Below are 24217 nucleotides of genomic sequence, written 5' to 3' on the forward strand. Positions count from 1 at the left end.
ACTTATTACCTGATTCTTTAACCATAACACAGGAATTCAATTGATGCATTTCCAAAAGGTTCATTGTAGGGCCACCCATTGCATATCACATTATCCCTCATAAATCATACTACTGTATTGATATTTTTCCATTACAACATTTAACACTTGTATTTTTTATACAGTATTTTGACAGCATTTTATGTAATGATAAATTAATTTTTTTGGTGTATTTAATTAATCTGCGCTTTAAAAAAATGGTAAAAACCAGGCCATTCAAAAAGGTGGTAGTAATTTTCTATTTAATTATTATCTTATTATGTTAAAATGAATAAACATAAAAAAGTGGCGTTCAGCCTGCCATGTTTTACTAAGCTGGCCATTCAATAGAACCATTGATTAGAACTTCATTCAATAGAACTAAACAACCAATAGCATGTGATACAAAATTAACCAATCAAATGACAAGGATACACTAGGTGTGTTTAGTGGGCTATAGCCTATAGGAATGGAAATACAGGAAATCATGATATGAAAAGGATACGATAGCCAATTTATGACCTTTGAGAATTGTTTATATTCCAAATAAGGATTGAAGATACAAAAGAATCACCTAGATCTATAGTGAAAGCATGTCAAAGGTATTAGGGCATATTATACATATATGTTCACATATAGAAAATATAACTATTTGGTACTTCATGGCTTATTTTGAATTTGACAGTAAAGCCTAGTAGAGGGAATAGATGAGTAAAGCTATGCATCACTCAAAGATTAACAACTCTTGTAAATTTCCAAAGATATTTAGCGATTCTCACTCAATAAACATCACATTGACCAAAGATGACAATGATAGAAGCATACTGGGGTATCGTTTGATTTTCCAGGAGCTATACAGTATGTAACAATTTAGTTTTGATACAAAACAAATATAAATCAAGGCTTTAAAGGTTAAAATAAAACCTACTTCTGCTAAAAATATATATCAATGTATTTTACGGATGTGTATCATTCAATTTTGGATTTCGCACTACATAAAAAAAACATTTTGATTGTACCAAACACATGTTTAACATGTGTACATCATCACTATTAACATTGCTGACTTTCATTGAATCTCACCAGTGTATTAAGTACTTTACCATTCCATACATAAAATCTTAATTAAACACTGAGCTTAAATTTAATTTGAGTTTAAGAGGTCAAATAAAAAGTTAGTTTCATGTCTCTTTCTTTATGGCTATTTTTTATCCTAAATGGCCATATTCAGTTAAAAAGTTTGTTCAATTTTCCATTAAAAAAAAAGTTCTGAAGTGTGCAAATATTGAGTTGAGTGGCCGAGTGGTTAATGGAAGGGCATGAGAATTGGCCTATAGTATGTCCAAATGGGACTAAAAGGATTAAACATTGTCATACAGTATTTGGTATCACAATCAGCTGTAGCTACTCATAAGTCCCTCCCTCATAATGCCTTCCTTCCCCACTCCTTAACCTTAATCCTGGATGTGAAGCTAAACACAATTTTTTTTCTCAGCCTTTGTCAATAATGAAAGATTTTTTCTTCCAGATTCACTAGAAAACTTTACAAACATCAACTCTTCACACTTTCATTTTAATATCCCTTTCAATGTTTCTGTAATCATTAGAGACATGGAGTGATGTTCTAAACAAGTATATTCTTCAACTGGCTTCGCTCCAATAACAATGGTCATGGGAATACACTTTTAGGAAGGAATATATTGAAAACTGAATCAGAATCATAATCGCTATGCCTAGATAATTCAGTACACTATAGTGGTGGTGATTTAGTGTAAAAAGGCAAACTTTTAAGAAATGTATTGGCTTGTTTATGTTTTTTATAGGCCGCATGTTCACAGGCCTGACCGATCGCTAAAGCTGACCACATCATGAAGGACTGAGATCGTGATAAGATAAAACAAATTGCCAAACTGAGTTCATACTTGCTCTTGATGTTTAGGTCAGTATACCTAATGAGCAGATGAGTGCAGACATGACACCGCTACAGTAATAGGATGTCTTCATGGGTCTGTCGCTAGAACTCTCGTCGAGTTTCCATGCTTTCAATTTAACCACCAATATTTTTGCAATTTATAACACTGATAACCGATAAGATCCTTTTGATAAAAATTAGTTTAGTACTTGGCTCTTTATATTTTTATTTCACTAAGAACATCGATTTTGTTCAAAATCCTTCCCAGGGGTGTGTTATTAATAAAATATTATATACTGTAGTTCCATTCCTTTCTCTTGTTTACCTCTTCTTGTTTTTGTATTGTATTACTGTTTCTTATTGTTTATTATTCTTGTATTATTTGTCTTACCATTATTGAATAAATGTTATTGAAATTGAAAAAAATTGAAAGGATGTCCACTTTTTAAATAGTGTATAACACATATAGCTGTGTATATTTTTTCACATATCTATATTACCATGGATTTTATATATCATGCTGGTCATAGCAGAAATGGTTGATGCAGGGTTGCATGTGAATGCTTCTCATTTATGAATGAATGCCAACACATTTATAGACTACTAATATTTCAAATACTAAACTGCAAGTATCACAGTAACATGTTCTATTTCAATAAAACCTACAGCAGTATTGACAGGAGATTAAATTTAAACATATTCTTCACTGCAGCTTGCGAAATTGACAAATTTCAGTCAATTGAATGTTAGCTGGATATTAACTAATGACTGATGTTTCAGTTAAACTGAATAGCAATTCATCCATGTCTATTATGCAGGAGTAATCATATCATAACAGCTACATAAATAACTACATGTAAAAAAACTACAGGAGACCAAGCTTGCTGGGAAGAGCTTGTAGCAAGTATACGACCAATTTCAATTGGTTTGATAGGAATAATAGAATTATAGTCTAGTAAATGCACACAATGCAAAAGTTGGTAACAGTATACTGTATGATGGAGTGCTATAAATATTTGGATAAACTGTCCTATTTAGAGAAGTATATTAACTAAAAAAAGTTAACAAACATTCTGTTAATTGTTCATATTGCTGGTGAAACTCAAACTAGATTTAAACTTGTTAACCATGATGCCAACATTGTATGTCAAACAGATTTATTTAACACTAGTCTCCTACCCAGGTCTCCTATTCCTATCTGTAGTTAGAAGAATATCTCACAATTCGAGAATAGGTCGATTTTACAGATTAAGCTAGGAATGAAATAGCATTTATATTTAACATTATTAATGTCTTCTCAAGCGGACTTAAGATAGAAAAGATTAAACTTGAAAAGAAAGCAGAAGTCACACGAAAACTCTTGTAATAACATTAACTTTTGACATTGGTACGTGTGTTGTATTGAATTAATCTGGCTGGGATGCAATTATGAGTAGTAGTGTACATGGTGTCGCCAAGTCTACTGGAAAAAATGTTATTTCAACAGAAAACAAAACATTGGAAAATTTGATAATAAAATGAATGAAAAAAACTACAGATTGCAGGAAAATGGCGACAAGCGTTGGCCATCATAAGCTGAACTTATAGAAAACTTAACAGCAACTTAATTGACATACGCCAGTGTATTTTGATTTGTTGGCATACGTTGGCTAACAATGGTCAAAGTGTGATAACTCAGATGAGCATCAATGTAACTCTGATGATATAGAAAGGAGCATCTACAGTGTTCATAGGTTTTTGTAGATGCTCAGATGTATTTTAGGAAAGAATGTAATATAGTGTGTACAGTATGACAAACTCCAAGATAAGAACACTTGATAAAATACCAAAAAATAATATCTGACCGTAATCATAATATTTATCCAAATTCACCTTGCAATACATTTCACAACTGTAAAAATATCACTAGGCTATAGTTTTACATGGATGTTGTATTTAAAGTGATTCAAAAGAAATATGAAACAGTGAATAATGATATAAACATTGAGCTTTGATAAATAAGACACTTCAGAGATATCTCTTATTATGTCTCAGCAGTTTGAATCATACAGTACAGATAACATGATTTGTTTAATAAATCACTGTATTTTTTCTTGTTGGTGAATGTTTCAAACCACAAAAAATAAACATTATCTATGCTATATGTAAACTTGTCATTAAGTTGACAGGGTTTGAAGGTTTGGATAATGCTATATCCTAACTCACCATTATGAATACTATCTACAGTGTATCAAACATTCTAAGAGGAGTTTGAAATATGGTAAAAATGATTTTAATGTGCAATCTTTGATATGTATTTTATTCTGTTGGCCCCCACATTTTTAATATGCTTCCACAGCATTTGTGAGGTGCCCTCTCTCACTAGGTTCAAACAAATCCTAACTAAAATCAAACTTTTACCACACCACTGGTACAGTACAACATATCATTGGCAATCGTAACTGTTACTGGGAGATGAAATGGAATTACCAACACCAGTCTCATGAACTTACCCTTTGAAAATCACAGCCTGGATCAGAACATTGTATATTTTTACATAAAACAATGCTATCTTGGCAAGAACATACTGTACATGGGTCTGTGGTCCAAACAGTGAAATTCTGAAAACAGAAAGTGAAAGAAATGATTATTGAGGAAGGACCAAGTTTCATGGCATTATAATATTTGATTATACTGTACATCTGCGTAAAGCTCTGTGTACACTAAGGCCCTGTTTCTGCTGCCAAGAAAATACCGTATTTAATACGGTATTTTTTTAATACCGTATTTATACCGTATTTTTATACCGTATTTTGAGCAGTTGCAGCAGAAACAGGCCCTATCAAACTAGTTTGACAAAAAAAGTGTGATGTGGCCAAATATAGTATTGATATGCTCAAATATGTTAGTGATATGATAGCATCATGCCCATATATGGGCACATCACATTTGTTGTCACATAAAGTTTGATATTGTAGACAGAGCTTTATTCTGTATAAAATTTACTTTTTGACAATAACAAATATATTGTGACATAGATACAAAGGAAAATGAAACAATTTTTACATTGTAATACATTTCATTAAATAAATATCATACTAAATCTTCATAACAAAGTAGACATATATGTTAAAATTTGTGAAGATAATTGATTATTCTATGTGAATAATTCAATTATTTAGACTTTTATAAAACTGATTAGCCAAAACTGCCTGAAACACCCTTGAGCTAGTCAAAAATATTTTGTTTTCAGAAGGAAAAGATGTTATTCCTTTTACAAATAAAGTGCCCTAAATGAAGGAAATAAGGTATAGTATTAATTGGGTATTTTTTAAAACTTTACTAATACATCATTGACTGAAAACTGAATGATTAAATTCAAATTTCTTGCAAATTCAAATTGCTGCTCTGATTACAAAAAAGATAAATTTGTTATGAGAATTAACATTCCGAAACATTAGTAAAGAATGTTCTTAATGAATTAACAACATAATGACATTGAAACACTTTATTAGAACTACAACATGTTAAATATGCCTTCTGAACTTTTATGTTTAAACCAAAGTTTAATTTTACAGCTGTTTTAGAATTACATAAAGAATAGGGTTGGCATAAAGTGTAAATTAATATTTTGTTATTGTTACTATAAAATAATTTACTAAATTGTGTTTAGGCTATATTACGTGAGGTCAAATGCAGTAGCTTTTAGGCATAAGGTCAATAATTCCATAGGTCATTATAGTAAAGGTAGAAAGAGTCCATACTACTGGGTTTTAAGGTGTTTCAACTGCTTTATAATTTGAAAATGTAAACACAATTCTATGAATGAAACTTTTTTACCCAATTTTCTGGACATGTAGTGGTCATTTTCTACACATGTACAGTAGTGGACATTTTCTACACATGTTGAAAGCATACAAAATAATTTACAAATTATTGCCATTTGATTTGGAAAACTACAGAATATTAGTCCAATCATGGAGGAACTCCATGGTCCAATGTTATAAATTGATGTAAAAAATGTTATTATAGAAATATGTGCTGCTATACAAAAACACCAAATTGATTTTAACAAACTTGTTGCATTTGCATACAATTCCATTTCTTAGTTTTATACAGTACCTCCATGGATAGAAAAAACAATTTCCACAAAATTGTGTATAGAGTATAGTACAGTATGTAAATTTGTGAATTGTAGAATCCAAAATTTAAAAGTACAATGACATTCTCTTGCAAACAATGTTTACTTTTTAAATCAAGTTTCCTTCGGAACTATAGTTTAAATTATCAGGACCAACAGTTTATTTGCCATGAACTCAATGTGACACCAATCTGTACACACATTTGTATTGCAACTTGTATATAAACAGATCTTGCGACCTAAATATTATACCAATATTGACTTTCTCCATCATTCCACTTGGCATGAAGGAGCCATAGTTCTTGAGCAAACATTCGTTTTATCTTCAAAATCAAGCTACCGAAACTAAGTAAATGCCAAGAAAAATGCACTCATAAATAGTCTTTAAGATTCTTTTCCCAAATGCTTCCAACTATTGGGAGCCAGAGGCATGACATGCTTTAGAAAATCCTCAAAGGAATAGTTAACAATAATTGGATTTAAACTATACTGCAGTACAGTGATGTTTTGTTGATTGTTATATAAAAAAACAAGAAAATGTGATTGTTTTGGTATTGCTAAAGGCAGCAACCCACTTTGTAAATCAATGGATCAACTATCTCTATAATGACAAACATCATTGGAGATCACCACGGTTCACTGTTCAAAAAGAAGCCGAAAAAAACCACCGAAAATATCTATTTAACGCCACAACAAATTTCACAGTCCCTGAAGTCTCTCTAGCTGATATGAAAACAATTACACTTCATTATCATAACTATCTACTGTTTGGAATGGCTTTAATTTGTAGAGTGTGGAGAGGGGGTCAGACAATTAGTCTGCGCACTGTTTACAACAAAATATAACACTAAAATTCAAGCTTACATGTGTATTATATATTCTACACCATACAAAGGTTCTAAAATACCTTTACGATAAATGTAAGAAATAAAGAAAAACTTTATATCATGATTCAGTGTACAGTAAACCACTTGGCAAATTTATTATTGAAACAACGTAAACAAATCAAAGGAAGTTCAACACTTAACTTCTTGACCATGGTCAAAATGTGGTCAAATAAAACTGACCTTTTGAGAGTGCCAATGAGATGTTAAAAGGTCAGGTAAATATGTAACTGGTGCCTTAACTTTGAAGTATATTAAAAATTATTGTTACCGCAATAGCCTTTTGTAACCTAAGAAAATTGCATGATATGGTGTTATGGTTTACTGCATCATAAATTTTCAAGTGTACTTCTTTAAAGGAACATTGTATTCCCCATCCCCCATGGTTTAAAGTTTGTTCTAACAAATTATAGTAATTAAGTATGAATTTTATCATTTGAACACTCATGGTCATTACAAGCAATTTGCCATCACCAACGGTGGGAAAAATTCCAGAGGATTGCAGAGGCTTATATCACTACAACCAGACTTAAGTTGATGTATTAATTCGTCTGTTTCGTCGGCGCTTCGTAGATGTTCACAAAACTAGAACAGTGAGATAATGATGATTCTAGCTAATCAACATTTGTCTGAGAGCAATAGATCATTATGTTTATGAATAATAGAGAACATCAAAAACAATTGAATAATGGAGTATAAATACTGCCATTTAAACTTTGATTAATTTAATGCATGTACGTAGTTTATGGTGAACTTAAACCGAGTCAATCAGGATGCAAATTGTGCATGATTGCCAAAGATCACGAAAGTTGAGAAAGTGGAGTTGAAAACTAGCGTTACTGTATGACTTTCATAAGTTGAAGAAAGATTACTAGGCTAAATAAACTGGTTAATTTTTATCCAAAATGTTCAGTGCTACTGTACACAACTCAAAAACCATATTATCAATTTTAATATATAATTTGTTAAAATTTTGAAAAGTTTCTGAACTTTTCCATGAAAATATTTCAATTCAACTTTCATCTACAATTACGAGAATTGGATGCCAAAAAAAAATAATAATAATGTATGATTAATAAAATAAAATAACTTTATTCATTGAAATAAAAAGTTTACTGTCATATATTTATTATATTTAATAATAACTATTATTGAAAATCTACTTATTCTCAAAAACAAGGTTGCAATTTCTACCACTTCTCATTCTCACAAACTTATCTATACAAAATGTGTATTCTGTTGTAAAGGGTTCACAAATGGGTAAAAGGACACTTCCAAAAAATTAAATATAAATAGTCTCTGCCACATGGGAGATATCATTTTTGTAATGCTTAGATGAATGTCAGATGATAATAACAACCTTTAATATAATTTCCTTACTTTCAGGCTGTAACAACCTTGTCCTCATCCTTGGCTAAGCTGAAATTGCAAACTTTTAAATTGCAACATTCAGTTGCACAGAAAAAGAAAATAGTGAAAATAAAATATTGTTATTGGAAAACAAACTTGAACAAACAGCTAAAGCTCTGTCTACACCATCAAGCTAGTTTGACCAAAAAAGTGTGATGTGGCCAAATATGCTAGTGATATACCCAAAAATGGTAGTGATAAACCCAAATATGGTAGTGATATGACATCATCATGTCCATATATGGGCACATCACATTTTTTGTCACATAAAGTTTGATAGTGTAGACAAGGCTTTATAAAAACTGAATCTTTTGATTTTGTTAATTTGCTCTGTGTCTTGTGGAAAAGTAACATCCATATTCAGGGGACACCCTAATTAAAGGAGATACTTTCATGAAACAAACAAAGGAAATTCTAACAATATACAGTAGCCAACCCTTTATTCAGAGGACACAACACCCCATTTAAGGGGACACTTTGTTTGGTCCAGAAAGTACACTATTTGAAAATGAACTGTACAACACCATATAGTACCAGGTAAAGATTTAGGTACAACTGGATTTGATCACAGGACAAATATTTATATAATTATACTAGTACAGTATCTTAAAATGGCATTAAAACACATCAAATGTTGTTCATGTATCAAGAAATGATCGAGGTCACATTTCTTCAGTACTAAAACTTCATCCTTTACAAATTTGTGAGAATCTAAATTGCATTTTGCCTTTGGCTAAATCACTGACATCCTAAAGTCATTGAATAACACTTAGAAGATTATATAAAAACAATGTGCTCTATGTGGGTATACGATTTCAATTAAAACTAACATTCAATCCTTTAAACAATAACACATCCTTTAAGGAAAAATATAATACCCTTAATTTAGATATTGTGTGTACATATTCGAGAATTAAAACAGAATTTGAAAGAAAATAGTTTGTTTTGTCCAAATTTATTGAGTTGGGTCAAAACTATGTGTTTTACAAAGTATATAATAAGTTTCTAATTTGAAATTAGAGTTTAATTTATTTGTGATAATTATAATTTTAATTAATTTATAACATTAGATTGATTACATTGATTTAGTTTATAATTTATATTGCTGCTTATAATTTTAATTAATCTATAACATTATCTGATTGATTACATTTCATAGTACTTTATATTGATTATAATTTTTCTATTTTTCAATTTTAAATGTTTTGTGTATATCATGGTTTAATTATGGCCTTTAGACAATCTGCATTTTGAGGGTAATACTAGTACAGTAAAGCATATACAGGTACTGAAATAAAAATTGAAATGGTACAGTGAGTAGTATTTAGTTGAAAAGTTATATTTGATGCTACCAATTACATTAGTGCCACTGTTTCAAAGGTGCACATTAAAATATCTAAATTATTAATATTTATCAAGAATCCATTAGAAAGGAAATTTTCAGGGCCAAAAAGAGGACACATGGTGCATTGTACTTTACAACACTACTTTACATCATACCAAGGGATTCCTTGTTATCTCAGATATTAAAATTTATTTCTGGATATCTCATCATTTTGATGGAAGAACTATGTGGCAGCTGTTTGATAGCCTAAATAAAATGTGTCTACAGTAATGTATCTGTCATGAATGATCCACTGTCTGCCATTAGTTTTTGCTGATGATTAAATTTTAAATAAATTTAACAACGAATCCAACGGATATTGACTGGCACAGTTTTAAGAAAATAGAAGCTGAACATCTCAATGAATGTCTAACTTCATTTAACAAATATCTAGACTAAGTAATTAAGACAATTACATCACTAATTACCATTTACAATTTAACCTGAACAGTTTTTCAAGATTTCTGTAAGCATTTTATATGGTAAATTACAATCACAATTCTTCAGGCCTGCCTTTTATGTACACCTTCTTGTGTGTGTTTTTTTTAACAATAAATACCTCAATATCTTATAATTCTTATCACAACTTACAAGAGAAATGCATTAAAAAATTTGAATAATATAATTAACCAAAAGCCTTGGTAAACTGCATAATATAACCCACAACCTTCGGAAGCTTATCATCAGATATTGGTTAAACACCATTATTCTTTTACTACACACCTACATGCCTGATGACATAAAAGGTTGTAAAGCCTTGCGTTACAGTATAGGAATTATGACAAAGCTGAAAATTAAAGGACTAAAGATATGAAATAAAAGATTACCGGACCTGTTATTTTGGACAGGTTTGTTAGTAATATACTACTATACAAAATATACTGTAGACTATTAATACTTTTTTAATTATCGAATGTTTTTTTGTGTTAATTTTTAGTCTTGGTTTTTTGGTGACACAAAAATTATCAAACTTTATATGACAAAAAAGTGTGATGTGCCCAAATATGGTAGTGATATGTCCAAATATGGTGTAGAAAGAGCTTTACAAGTATATATTTTTCAGGGAGTTGTTAATTAGAACTAAAACTTGAAGAACTAATTATAAACAACTCTCTGTTTGATTATGAAAATCACTACTTCTAAAAATCAATTTTAAAGTTGTATGCCTACTCAAATTATTTGGTTAATACAAATTTAATAGAGTGTAAAGTGTTTATGTTGTGTTTAGGTACATAAGAACAGTTTATTGATTATTTGTCTTTATTCTAGTGGGTTAACAATGTCAAGGGCGATACAATAGATGGGATATAACTTGTTTACTTTTCCACTTGAAAAGATAAGTCAACAACCCATCCACAGGGCCAGAAACTGGGCTCCAAACTCCAGTGAATTTCTCAAACGCTGTTAGTTTTGACACCACTTGTAAATGGTCAAATACCGTGTAATCATTCAAGAGACAAGCACAGTTAAAAGAAAGATCTGCCCAATTAAAAAGTAGGCTAATAGAAAGATTGACCAGTATTCTATATATAATTAAATATTGTACAGTACATCCAATGATCACTGTCACAATTTTACATTTACTTCATAAAATACAATACCTCCCTCACAATCCTAAACCTCCCCAACTTCTTTTTACCAACCCCAACACAAGAACTAGATGAATAACGGCAACACATTTTTCAAGATACTGAGACCATGGATAAATAAGTTGAAACTTATTTCACCATGTTCAGACGCTCAAACAGTGATGTCCTTTTCTTTAGAAAAATATGTGGCACATGCAAGCGAAATCGAATGTACTGTAGTGTAAGACCCCATTTACACTTCAGCTTTTAGCGAGCCCGAGGCCGGCTCGAGGCCGGCTCCGAGCCAAAGGTGCACAAGTGTAAACACTCTGGGAACAACCGAGCCGGCCTCGAGCCGGCTCAATTTTGAGCCTAGTCTAGAGTAGGCTTCGGGCCGGCAATTGCGGGCTTCGGGCCGGCACTTCGTATAGTGTAAACACTCGCGGTCATAAAATGAACGTTTCTGGGTCAACTATAGTTTAAAGTTTACGAAACTTACCGCTGTACCGGAAATGCATGTATGTAAAATATAAACAAACCAAAACGCGCGAAGTTTCCACAAAAATGGCCGAAAGACGAGGAGTAACGTGGGGGGAGGAAGAGGTCTTGGCATTGCTGGCAATATGTGGGGAACAGAAGATACAAAGCCGGATGGATGGTAGTGTGAGGAATGCTACTATCTACCGCGACATCAGCGGTAGTAAAGCAATCACACAATCCATATTAAATACCGTAATATTTTTTATATATCTTTTTTACTATCGACAACGCTACTAAACAATAATATTAACTTTTGAGACGGTTGGTGGCGCACATGAGCGGATATGACGTGAATGTAGCGAAATCGTACCATATCGAGCACTCTTCCGCGAGAGCAAGTGTAAACACAATAGTAGGGGCCCGAGGCCGGCTTTTTGGATAAGTGTAAACACATTGCGGGCTAAAAAGTAAGCCGGCGTCGGGCCGACTTCGGGCCGGCTAAGAAATCGTCGATGAAGTGTAAATGGGGTCTAAGTCGCATGGCTAGATTTGTATAGACAGCCAAAAACAATGCCACATATCGAAAATATATATATTATATCAGATGATTATTAAAAGTCTAAAAAGATTTATTAATAATAAAGTGTATTAAACTATTTTAACTTTTAAGTAGATAATTATGTGGTATAGTAATTTGTCTTCATGCACTTTGGCACAACTTGGTACAAAGATAAAAATCCAAAGAGTATTGTAACTGTATAGAGTGATTATCATCTTTTTAGTTAAACTAGCCATCTGGAAAAAATACAGGAATTACTGTATATCCAGCGCTAAAAATCAAATTTGTATTAAAAATAAAATGTTTTCTATTGTTTAACCATTGTTATTGTCATGTAATGTTACCATAGGGCGCCAAATGTTTATGTCATTTATTTTTACGATCAATAATTTTAGTGGTTTTTTTCTAATGAGCCTCTTCTATTGACAATAAAATATGTTATTGAATTTGTTTTTCCTATTTTGTTGTCATTCGTTTGTTGGTTGTGTAATGTTGGTTAGGCTGTTTATTGACCTTCTGAGGTGAAGATGTGCTTAGATGAGGATGTCTCAATTGTAATTGTGCCAGGCTGTACTACCTCCAGTGGCGTAAAAGCTATAAGCGCTCACTGGCTAAATCCAGGGGCCCAGAGCTTTAGGAGACCCAGAGCATGAGCAGCCCAATGCAGTTACCTACAGTTGGAGGGCTCCATAGGAATGCTAAACCAGGGCCTTTGCACCCTGCGTTATGACACTGATTACCTTTGTAAGTATTCCACTGAGCCTAATGCCTAAATCAATTGAAGACATTCCATTGGGTTCTATGGGTACTGATAATTTTATCCAATTCATCCTTAACTTTTTGCCACCCAGCCCTAGACTTCTTTAATAGAATTATTTACTCAACTGACAATACATCTTTTATATGATATATAAAACAATTCATACAATTTTTAGTTTAACTCTGCTTCAGTCATTACAGAAGTTCAAGACCAATGTGCAAAGGCCATGGGTTTGATATCCCACATATGGAAGTAAAGTTTATTGGTTCTGCCTGGCTGGTATACTCATGTACAGGCCAGGGTAAATAAACAACAGTGGGTCAGATTTAAATTTATAATTTAGGTTAGGTCAACTGCACTATTTATCAATGTCATAATATACAATATTTCAATAAAATTTAGATGTTAAATAGTTAATAAGCCAAGGGCTAGATATTGAGTTTCTACTGTAAATTGTATCATGACTTGTTCTTTTTTTCTTCAAACCAACCAAGAGTTTTTACTATCAGTAGTACGTGAGCACAACATTGTTATGCCACTGGAAATACTATAAACAATTTCCTAATTTAACCAAATTTAATAACGTCTTTAAATCTTTTGCGGTACTGTATAATTGTCAACAAATATATTGTCCTTGAATTGAGCAGTGTTTGAAAGTACCCATGTATGTTAACTTACCACAGAAAGATGTTATCAAAGATTGTACTTATGTAGGTACAGTATAAAACACTGTTGTACTGTAGCCTGTACTAATGGAGAATAATTTAAAAAATGAAAGAATCTTCCACAAATAAATTTTTCATATGGTTTATCTCAAATAGCATTAACATTCTTGTCGTATGACACTAGCAAGCAAATAATAATTTTTAGAATCCAAATTTAAAACATTTTCTTTTTAATGTAGCCTATTAAAGAAAAATGAAGACGAGAAGGAGAGAAGTGGAACGGGATATAAATTCCTTTTTTAAATTAAAGGCAAGTATTTAGGGAAACAATTATAGCCATCAAACTTAACTTAGAGAGCATACTGTACAGTACTAGTATTAGTAGTGATAATAACTTCACTTTAATCTCTTAATCTTAAATTACAAAGGAGACACTACTGAATATTGCCCATTCAGATCCTTATCTTTGAATAGCTTCTTTTATTAATTGTTCAATACCCTAACACAGTAATATTGACAAGAAGTAAGGCCACCATTTGTTATTATTTTTAGCATTATCATTGAGTATTTAGGTACCTTCTGACTTTACAGTTTATTTGAATTATGGAGGACATGATTTCCTTTGAATAAAATTGTTCTGACAGTATTACTGCATACAAAACAACACAGCAGACAGTATAGGCTAAATTTGCATTTAAACAAAAACCGATTTTATATAGCACTGTATAACGTATAGAAAGAGTCTAGCTAGAACCTGTATAATATACAGTATCTTTACAGTTGTACTAAATTAGTAGTTTTTATATAGTAGTGTACTGCAAAGTAGTTTGTGTAGTTTACAGCCAATCAGATCATGAGAAAAAAATTAAAATAAAAAAAAAAGTTGGAACAGGATTTTTTAAGGCATTGGAATTTTGAAGATATCTGTCCTTGCACTACAAATACTGGCTTTTTTCAACATTCAATATCACATGCGTTTATTCAATAATTTAGTCATCAACGACTGAATATACTTAATAAATTTAACTTCAAGCAACGTTATCTGATGATACAACGGCACTGCAAATATGGCTGATCTCCTGTCTTATTTCCTTTCAACCATTTTAAATTGACTCATTACAATCATGGCCTTGATCTTCTGTAAACTAAAAATGATTACTTCCCATCATAAAAGAATTTTGAAAATCTATGTAATAGTTCAAACATAGGATGGATACCAACATTAAATATGGATTTGAAGTTTCTCCTTCAAAGACAACATGCAGATAACAGTATCTTCTTCTTTTTAAGGAGCTTGAAGTGAACAATCAGACAAAATAAATGGGATTAATATACAGTATAACAACAAACAAAAAAGAAAATAAAATAAACACATTTTTTACAATAATTTAACTTTACAGTTTTACTGGTTTAATAAAACTACTAATTTGCGACGACTAAATAAATATAACACAGTAGGATTTCTATTAACCAAAGTTCCTTTTAAGGGTGTCGCCTTAATAGGGCATTGCCTGAATAATATGGGCGTTGCCATAATAGGAGCGTTGCCATAATAGGGGCATTACCTAATGAGGGTGTCACCTTAATAGTATTCCCTGTATTGGGGTAGACTGTAGTGTATAATAAAACATGTCACTCTTGTTTGTTTCACGGGAAAGTGTCCCCTTAATATGGTTGTCCCTTTAATAAATAATAGCATCTCAAATGAGGAGTATCACTGTGAGAAGTAGCAAATGTACATTGTCACTACTAATTAATAAAGTTTCAAAATGTTAAATTTGTATCAAGCTATAAATACACTTAAATAAAACCTTAAGAATAACAATACATAAAAACTATTAAAATATTTAGAGAAAGTTTAATAGTTATTTGTTTGCATCTTTGATTTTATTATCTAGTTTAATGTACACCTGGCATAAATCTTCACATAGTACAATACTTATAAATCTGTCAATATGTTAGTTACTGTAGCCTGCCTCAATCAACAGAATGAGAATGCACCAGCATTCTATACAGCACATTTGAATGAAAAATGTATCCAGTCAACTTTCTCAATACCAAACACCCTGGACTGGCATGTGTCTTTTCTTGAAATTATGTTACAGTAGAAAAACCCTATTATGGGGACACAAAGTATCCCCTTAATAGTAGTGTCCCCTGAAATCGTTTCATTGGAAAGTTCCCCCTTAAAAGGGTGTCCCACTGTATTCTGAGTTGGTTTTCAACGGTAAAAAAAGAATTTGGACATCAAGAAAAGTCTTGAAAGTGTCCGGTTTTCAAATAGTCTGGTATTGGGAGAGCCAAATGTAAACTTTATTCAAAGTTTCATTGAATTTCAATGTTTGTACAATAATAATACACAAAGGTCTACAGTAGCCATGTTTGATGTTGAAAAGTAAATTTGGAAAAGTAAATTTCATTCTTTTCTTTCTTTTACTTCACTTTGAATGTAACTGTTTCTGATAAAAGAATGTATTGTTATAAACATGATGGGATATTTGTTACAATTTTTGACAGACTGAGATAATACAGAAATACTTTATGTACGCAAATGGAAAATCAAAGAAGTTGCGAAAAATGTAGGATTTTTTCCGGAAGTTCAGTTATTTTAAAAAGATAATTGACTTCCTCAGTCTTTTGATACTAATAAATTGTCACCAATTGTCATGGTCTATTAGCTGCAACCTTCCCTCTGTAAATGAATTTCCGAGCCTTTCAATCCAAATTCAATAGTAAAACGATACAATGAATAAAAGATTTGCTTGGTTTACAGTGTCTGTTTTTTATGCATGGTTGGTGTAAATTAATTCATTGTGTTTTTAACAGCTTTTTACAGTTACCACACTGTTAGCATTGAATTGTACTTATTTTTGTAATACTTCACAATAATAAACATATAATTTAAATGCATTTTAAATCTTCAAAGGTGTTTAGATTATAATTTACAGAAGAATTTTAACTGAAATTCAATATAGTGCAGTATCAAATTTTAAGTAAACTTTTGAACTTGGATTTGAGTTTTTTTTTTAATTTTGCACAATTTCTAATGATAATATCTTATACAAAATAAACATTTCTCCAATTATAATATTGTTTATTTTTATTCGTAACTGGTCTATTTTATCTAGAAACATTTAACAGACCATAGAAACATAAAAACAGGCCTAAAGCTCTGTCTACACTATCATACTAGTTTGACAAAAAAAATGTGATGTGCCCAAATATGGTAGTGATATGACATCATCATGTATTATACAGTATATGGTCAAATCACATATTTTGTCACATAAAGTGTTGATAGTGTAGACAGAGCTTTAATATCTACAGTAAGACAGTATAGTTTTTGATCAAACAATGATGCATAGTGATTTAAACTTTCAACAGATTCTCTTTGTGTAGGCTATAGAAAATAATCAATCAACAATTATTATATACAGTATCACAGCGGCAGCCTGTCTTTGAGGTTATACTCTGTATTACCTTACCGCTAATAACACCAATATCAATGACCAAAACCATAAAGGAAGGATGAAGTGTAGACAAGGTGCTACTAAATAGTCTGCTTTTAATGTTATCTACAAAATGCTTTATGGCATTTTAAAAGCTTTTGTGTTCAATTTTCGTCATGTAAAAAATACCGGTTACTTATAACAAGCCCATAAATGTAATTGTCATATAAAATTATTTTGAAGAATTTACGACAGCTCCAAAAAAAAAAATATGTATGCGGTTAAAATGTACTTTTCAGTTTCAGTGTGAATATCGTTGTAAAAAACATATGCATTTTGTATGGTGTGCTCTGTCTACACTATCAAACTAGTTTGACAAAAAAGTGCCCAAATATAGTAGTGATATGCTTAAATATGGTAGTGATATGACATCATTATGTCCATATATGGGCACATCACATTCACATAAAGTAAAAGTGTAGACAGAACTTTAAATATTCACAATACAAATGGTATATAGTACGTGATATTTTACAGTTAACAATTTAATTACTGACGGTTAAGCTCCCAAGTACAAATAGCATTGACAGTTTTAGGATTCATACTGTACAAATATTGTCAAGGACGGGGTTACAACCTTACAGTGGGTCTGTAAGTCATTACCCCCTAGACAGAAGAACATCGTCACATCTGGTTGTCACTGAGCAAGTTCCACGCATTGTGTGATGCTTATCTTTAAATTATTTTATAAGTTAATAGGGGTCATGCGACAAATATATTGACAAATACTGTATAGTACGTGTGTATTTAAATATAATACATACTGAGCAGTCGTTTTTAGGCTACTGTGTAAATAGTTTTATAATGACTGAAAATGAACTTGACAATAATGAACTGTACAGGTTATATTAATCAATGAAGGTATGATAATGATTATTATGTTTTAACATACCTGGGTGTATCTTTGCAATTTGATTGGTTAATTACGAATCATGTGCCATTAGGTATTAGTTCTATCTAACATAAAAGTGACATCTAACGGTGATAATGGGATCTTTGTTATTAGGTTAGCAACCATTATATAAATAAAATTAGGTATCCATTTAAAAGTTTAATTATCAAATTTGTTGTTAAAAGTATAAGGGTATGTTCAGATCTACTGTATGGCGTTATGCTTTTGTATCGCAAGTAATGGCATATTATAATTAGAGCCATAACATACAGTAAGTGTTCAGATTTGCCAAACTAGCGCTTTTATTTCAAACTGAAGCGTCACCGATTTGGGCGAACATCTGGTATGCAGGAGTAAATTTGATTGGTTAGGTCAAAATCATTGATGCCTGACTTTCGTATCGTAAGCAGCGTTCACTAATCTTGTACATTAAGCTGGCTTAACGAACGAAAGAGTAGTGTCGTACGAGGTGGCACAATACGAAAGCATAACTCATAAGGTCTGATCAGTTCCAAAGTTGCCGTGGAATTGCCCAGATGTCAAAATATTAAATCCTTCCTAGCGTTTGATGGTGGTGTGTATTTCATTGGTTGGAGTATCTTGTTCATACTTTAAGCTAACTTTATATCACTAGCGCCTCTATTGGTGTTACTTTGAATCCCTAGCCAGTTTTAAACTGCTTTTATTAATAAAATACTACAATAGATTCTCACTAGGGGTTACCTAATGAATTACATCAAACCCAAAGCCATACATGCATTATAAATGGAAACCTGCTAGGTTTAGCCTAGTTCCCCTGGGGTTGTCGGCTTAGGCAGTATACATAATAAGGTCATTGACTTGCTTATTTCTTACTGGGGGTCATGCTTATACAGTGGAGTGGAGAAGATGGTCTCTCAGAAATAAGCTTAAACAAGTATACAATGAGTACACATACTTTCCAAACAATGATGCACGCCATATCACGATACAAAACTGTATCAAAATTAATTAACATTATCAACCCTACTAAACTGCACTGTACCTACTGTACTGTAGTTAAACACAAAACCAAGATATGATTTTAAATGCACAATATTGTATGTTTAGCATGGGTGTAAATGGGATACTTTTTATGTGAAGACCGCAAGGCATTAAAAAAAAAAATGTAATAGTACTATAGAAGCTATAGCCCCTGAGCTGGTCCTTGTATTAAATTTCTGTAATATAAGTGCAGTTATTAATGGCTGGCAATCTCTACTTAAATATCTTAACAAAGGCATACTAATATATAAATCCCATAAGTGTAATATATCAATCACTCAAATCCTGGCTAATAGTCCAAAGTGTCATGAGAAGAAAAAAAGAATAATAACTAAACTTCAGATAGTGAGTAGGATCAATTGGAAATTGTATTTTTTGTTTGTTAAAGCAGGGTTTGTTCAGCCAGAAGGTTTCCAACAGCCTAATGCTTACAGCCTTCAAAACGGCTTCATTTCAGTCGCAACACCTAATTTGTATTTTTGTCGCCCACCCTTCCATTTTTCTAGCTACCCATGGTGTACTGTACTTGTTGTACAGGGTATTTACAGTACTGTAGACTGAGTAGGCACAATAGAAAAAGGTCAATTTCTAATTAAATTCAGCTCCTTAGAAATAACCATTGTGACTGCACACAATTATAACAAATTGGAGTTTAGTAAATATAAAGTAATTTACAATTGAGTAACTATCAATTACACCAGAATGAACAGAAAAGCAACAACCGTTTGCTTCATAAAACAAAACATGCCATATAAAGTTAGCTAACAATTACCAAATATATTTCAAGTCTTTTAGATACACAAAAGAAGTACTTACCTTTAGGGCTAACTGTATGTAAACTTAAAGTTCATTTCATCAGTAAGTATTCATGCAGAAATATATTTATAATAGTTTACTTCATAATATACAGTACTTGTTACAATTCAATCACGTTTTATCCCAAATGCCAATCACTAGGTTTTTATATTTTTTAACGCTATGCTTGTGAACACTGGAAATGTATTTTTTTGTTTTAGGGGATTGTTAATTAATAATTTATTTTATTTCTTGTGACATGAGATTGGTTTGTTACTCACTTTATTCTCTATCAACAGTTTCTAGAAGTATAAATATATGTACTGGAAATTAGGTATATTCTTAACTAAATTAATTACTGCCATGAGGGACAGGTAGAAGGGAATTCAATATTTTCCACTCAAATAGTTCTAAACTAAACAGCAATTGCTTGTTTCTCTGTGGAAATATGGCTAATTTTGGATACAGCTACAGTTATAATACTGGAAGAAATTAGAAACTGGTTTTCGGATGTGAACTGGATTGAGTCTAAATAACACACCTCATATGTGAGATATTTTAGCAATCATAATCAAAAACATATTTTTACTTACAGCGTGTTGTAGTCCTTGATAAAAACATACACCTACAAGAGAAAATAATACTTAATTAGTAATGTTAAACTCCTTAGAAAACATGATTAAGTACTGGAATTTAATGACTTAGTAACTGGATACAGTATTCAAAACCAAATATGTCTAAAGCTCTGTCTACACTATCAAACTAGTTTGACAAAAAAGTGTGATGTGCCCAAATATGGTAGTGATATGACATCATCATGTCCATATATAGGCACATGACATTTTTTTGTCACATCAAGTTTGATAGTGTAGACAGACCTTTATACACTACTATGATGACTAACAATACTGTTCTGTATGCAAAATATTATAAACAAAAAGTAGTTTGATGAAAATGTATTCGCCAGGTCGTTATTTCCAAAGCGACTTGAAGTTAGGCATTTATCCTTTGCATGTGACCATATAATATCTCTGAATTGAATTATCTTTTAGCTAATCTACGAACGAGGTGATCCCATTTTTAGATACAGTAACAGGTTTTTAGATGATCCATAAAAACAATATGTTTTTTAAAAGGAATTTACTAGTGTATAGTGAATATTAATGAAAAACTATAATTATATAGTTTAAACCATGCTTGGATGTAATTGTGTGGAGGTGGGTGTGGAAGCCTAAAGCTTACTTTAATACTTTAAAGCTGTCCTCATCCAAGACAACTCTGGAAACCTCAAATATTTTTTTCCCATGTACCCCCAGATTTTTGACTCCCCTCCCTAGATTCTCTATCTCCATAATGATTTCACATGGTCCCTTAACTATACCAGTCTGTTAAAAACAAACCGAAGCCACTTCTTGTCTATTATTCCTTAATTCTCACCTAAAGTGGGACAACAAAGCTTCCAGAAACAGAACAAGGGTTCTATTGTTTTCATTGTCAAAGAACAGAATGAACTACACATAACCTTCCGCTGTATCAACAATAGTCTGTAATACCATGTCAACAGTCACATTACTGTGTAGATCTTTAAATACGGTAGGCCATAAAGAAAATAATTTCACTCATTTAAACAGGTACTTTATTAGGTGATCATTTAGAATAAAATGATCACCTATTGTTATTGTATAAAATCTTTATTATTATTTTTCTTTTTTTTTTTCTTTTTATTGTTTCTGTACACTATTTTGTGTAACAATTATCTCAAAAAGTTTAATGTCAATGATTACAAAAATTTCAGAATATCTTTCAAATAATATAACTTAATCCTAATAAGCTTTCCAGCGTGATCACTCATCCGTGACGACATTTATACGCCATTTTGAGAAATCACATTATCAATCATATCTCCATAATTCATTATCACATATTAATGAAATTCACTACACGTAAACTTCAGATCAAGGGTAAAAATATTAGCAAATAAAAACGCACGCGCACGTAGGTTCATGCGCGTGATATCGCGCGTTAAAAATTTAAAACGCTCAAAATTAAGTTTTGATCAATTTAGAGCATGAATTAGGCCATTTGCGTGTTTCAAAAATTTACTGCGCAAAAATGCGTTTTTGCGCGCGCGATACTTAAAAAGCGTAAAAAATATGAATTTTTTTTACAAATCTTATTCTACTCACCATCCTTAGTACATTCACCAAATTTGAGTCAGTTCCGACTTAAAATAACGCTATACGAGCACGTTAAAAATGACAAAATGCGCATATTAATTTTACAAAAGTTCTGAAAATGGTGAAAAATAGGTCTTTTTTAAAATGAAAATAATTCTTCAGAATGCAAGATGACCCCCGATTTTTTTAACTTATTCTGGAAGCCATTGAGTTGTAGATATGAATTCATGTACACACTTTACGTACAAAATGTTTTGACGTCATCAAATGGCCACTTGAATTTAAAAATTAGGATTTGTTATCTTTTTGTGTAGATTATCACATTCAACAGAGCGCATCTTGGTTATGTGTGCTCGAATTTCGCACAACTTTCAGTATGTGCTTGCTTAATTAATTATCTTTATCATGAGTTGACACTATCTTCATTTTAATGACGTCATCACGCGTAAAAACTTGAATAACGTAGGCCGTGTAATTTCACCTTCGCAGTAAATTTGAATATCTTACAGCTCTTCAGAATTGAAGGTTACCTTGATGATTATAATTTATTATGAAAGCTGATGAAATGTAGATATTAATTCATATAAAAATTAAGCCTATCGGATGTTGTGACGTTAACATATGGCCAGTTGAAGTGAAAAAGTAGTTTTTTCATATTTTTCGTCAAAGTTATACACAATTCAAAGAGCGCGCACAGCGCTTCTACGTGCCAAATTTTTTTCCAAATCTTATATTTTTTTGCTCAATTAATTATCTTTCGAAATTGTCATCTTAAAGTTTAGTTTGATAACGTCATCATGCCAAAAAATTAGAACATGTGTGTCCCGTAATTTCACCTATGCTACACTGTATATAGATATACAGTATATACTGTACATATTGTATATGGCATATAGGCACAACTCAGCACTATAAGCATATAATAGGATGGCATACATCAACATTTTCCGATCGTATGTTAACGTACGTGCATGTTTAAAAAAAATTAATTTCAGTAAAATGATAAAAATGATCACCTATAATTCGTCAAAGTGACGAATTAAATTCTAGTTTTTTCTTTTTATTGTTTCTGTACACTATTTTGTGTAACAATTATCTCAAAAAGTTTAATGTCAATGATGACAAAAATTTCAGAATATCTTTCAAATAATATAACTTAATCCTAATAAGCTTTTCAGCGTGATCACTCATCCGTGACGACATTTATACGCCATTTTGCGAAATCACATTATCAATCATATCTCCATAATTCATTATCACATATAAATGAAATTCACTACACGTAAACTTCAGATCAAGGGTAAAAATATTAGCAAATAAAAACGCACGCGCACGTAGGTTCATGCGCGTGATATCGCGCGTTAAAAATTTAAAACGCTCAAAATTAAGTTTTGATCAATTTAGAGCATGAATTAGGCCATTTGCGTGTTTCAAAAAATTACTGCGCAAAAATGCGTTTTTGCGCGCGCGATACTTAAAAAGCGTAAAAAATATGAATTTTTTTTACAAATCTCATTCTACTCACCATCCTTAGTACATTCACCAAATTTGAGTCAGTTCCGACTTAAAATAACGCTATACGAGCACGTTAAAAATGACAAAATGCGCACATTAATTTTACAAAAGTTCTGAAAATGGTGAAAAATAGGTCTTTTTTAAAATGAAAATAATTCTTCAGAATGCAAGATGACCCCCGATTTTTTTAACTTATTCTGGAAGCCATTGAGTTGTAGATATGAATTCATGTACACATTTTACGTACAAAATGTTTTGACGTCATCAAATGGCCACTTGAATTTAAAAATTAGGATTTGTTATCTTTTTGTGTAGATTATCACATTCAACAGAGCGCATCTTGGTTATGTGTGCTCGAATTTCGCACAACTTTCAGTATGTGCTTGCTTAATTAATTATCTTTATCATGAGTTGACACTATCTTCATTTTAATGACGTCATCATGCGTAAAAACTTGAATAACGTAGGCCGTGTAATTTCACCTTCGCAGTAAATTTGAATATCTTACAGCTCTTCAGAATTGAAGGTTACCTTGATGATTATAAT

General features: G+C 31.6%; 1 protein-coding gene across 1 annotated transcript in view; it reads right to left on the reverse strand.

Moving 5' to 3' along the window:
* LOC144844472 (extracellular matrix organizing protein FRAS1-like) overlaps positions 1 to 24217 on the reverse strand; it is an 81496-nt gene that overhangs the window by 54075 nt on the left and 3204 nt on the right. Inside the window, exons 3-4 of the mRNA XM_078701409.1 lie at positions 20573 to 20604; positions 4423 to 4530 (exon numbers count right to left, since the gene is read on the reverse strand). Of these exons, the coding sequence (XP_078557535.1) occupies positions 4423 to 4530; positions 20573 to 20604 (140 nt within the window). The remainder of the gene's footprint in view (positions 1 to 4422; positions 4531 to 20572; positions 20605 to 24217) is intronic.

Source organism: Antedon bifida, chromosome 6 (assembly GCF_963402885.1).
Source record: "Antedon bifida chromosome 6, ecAntBifi1.1, whole genome shotgun sequence".
Taxonomy (NCBI): Eukaryota; Metazoa; Echinodermata; class Crinoidea; order Comatulida; family Antedonidae; genus Antedon; species Antedon bifida.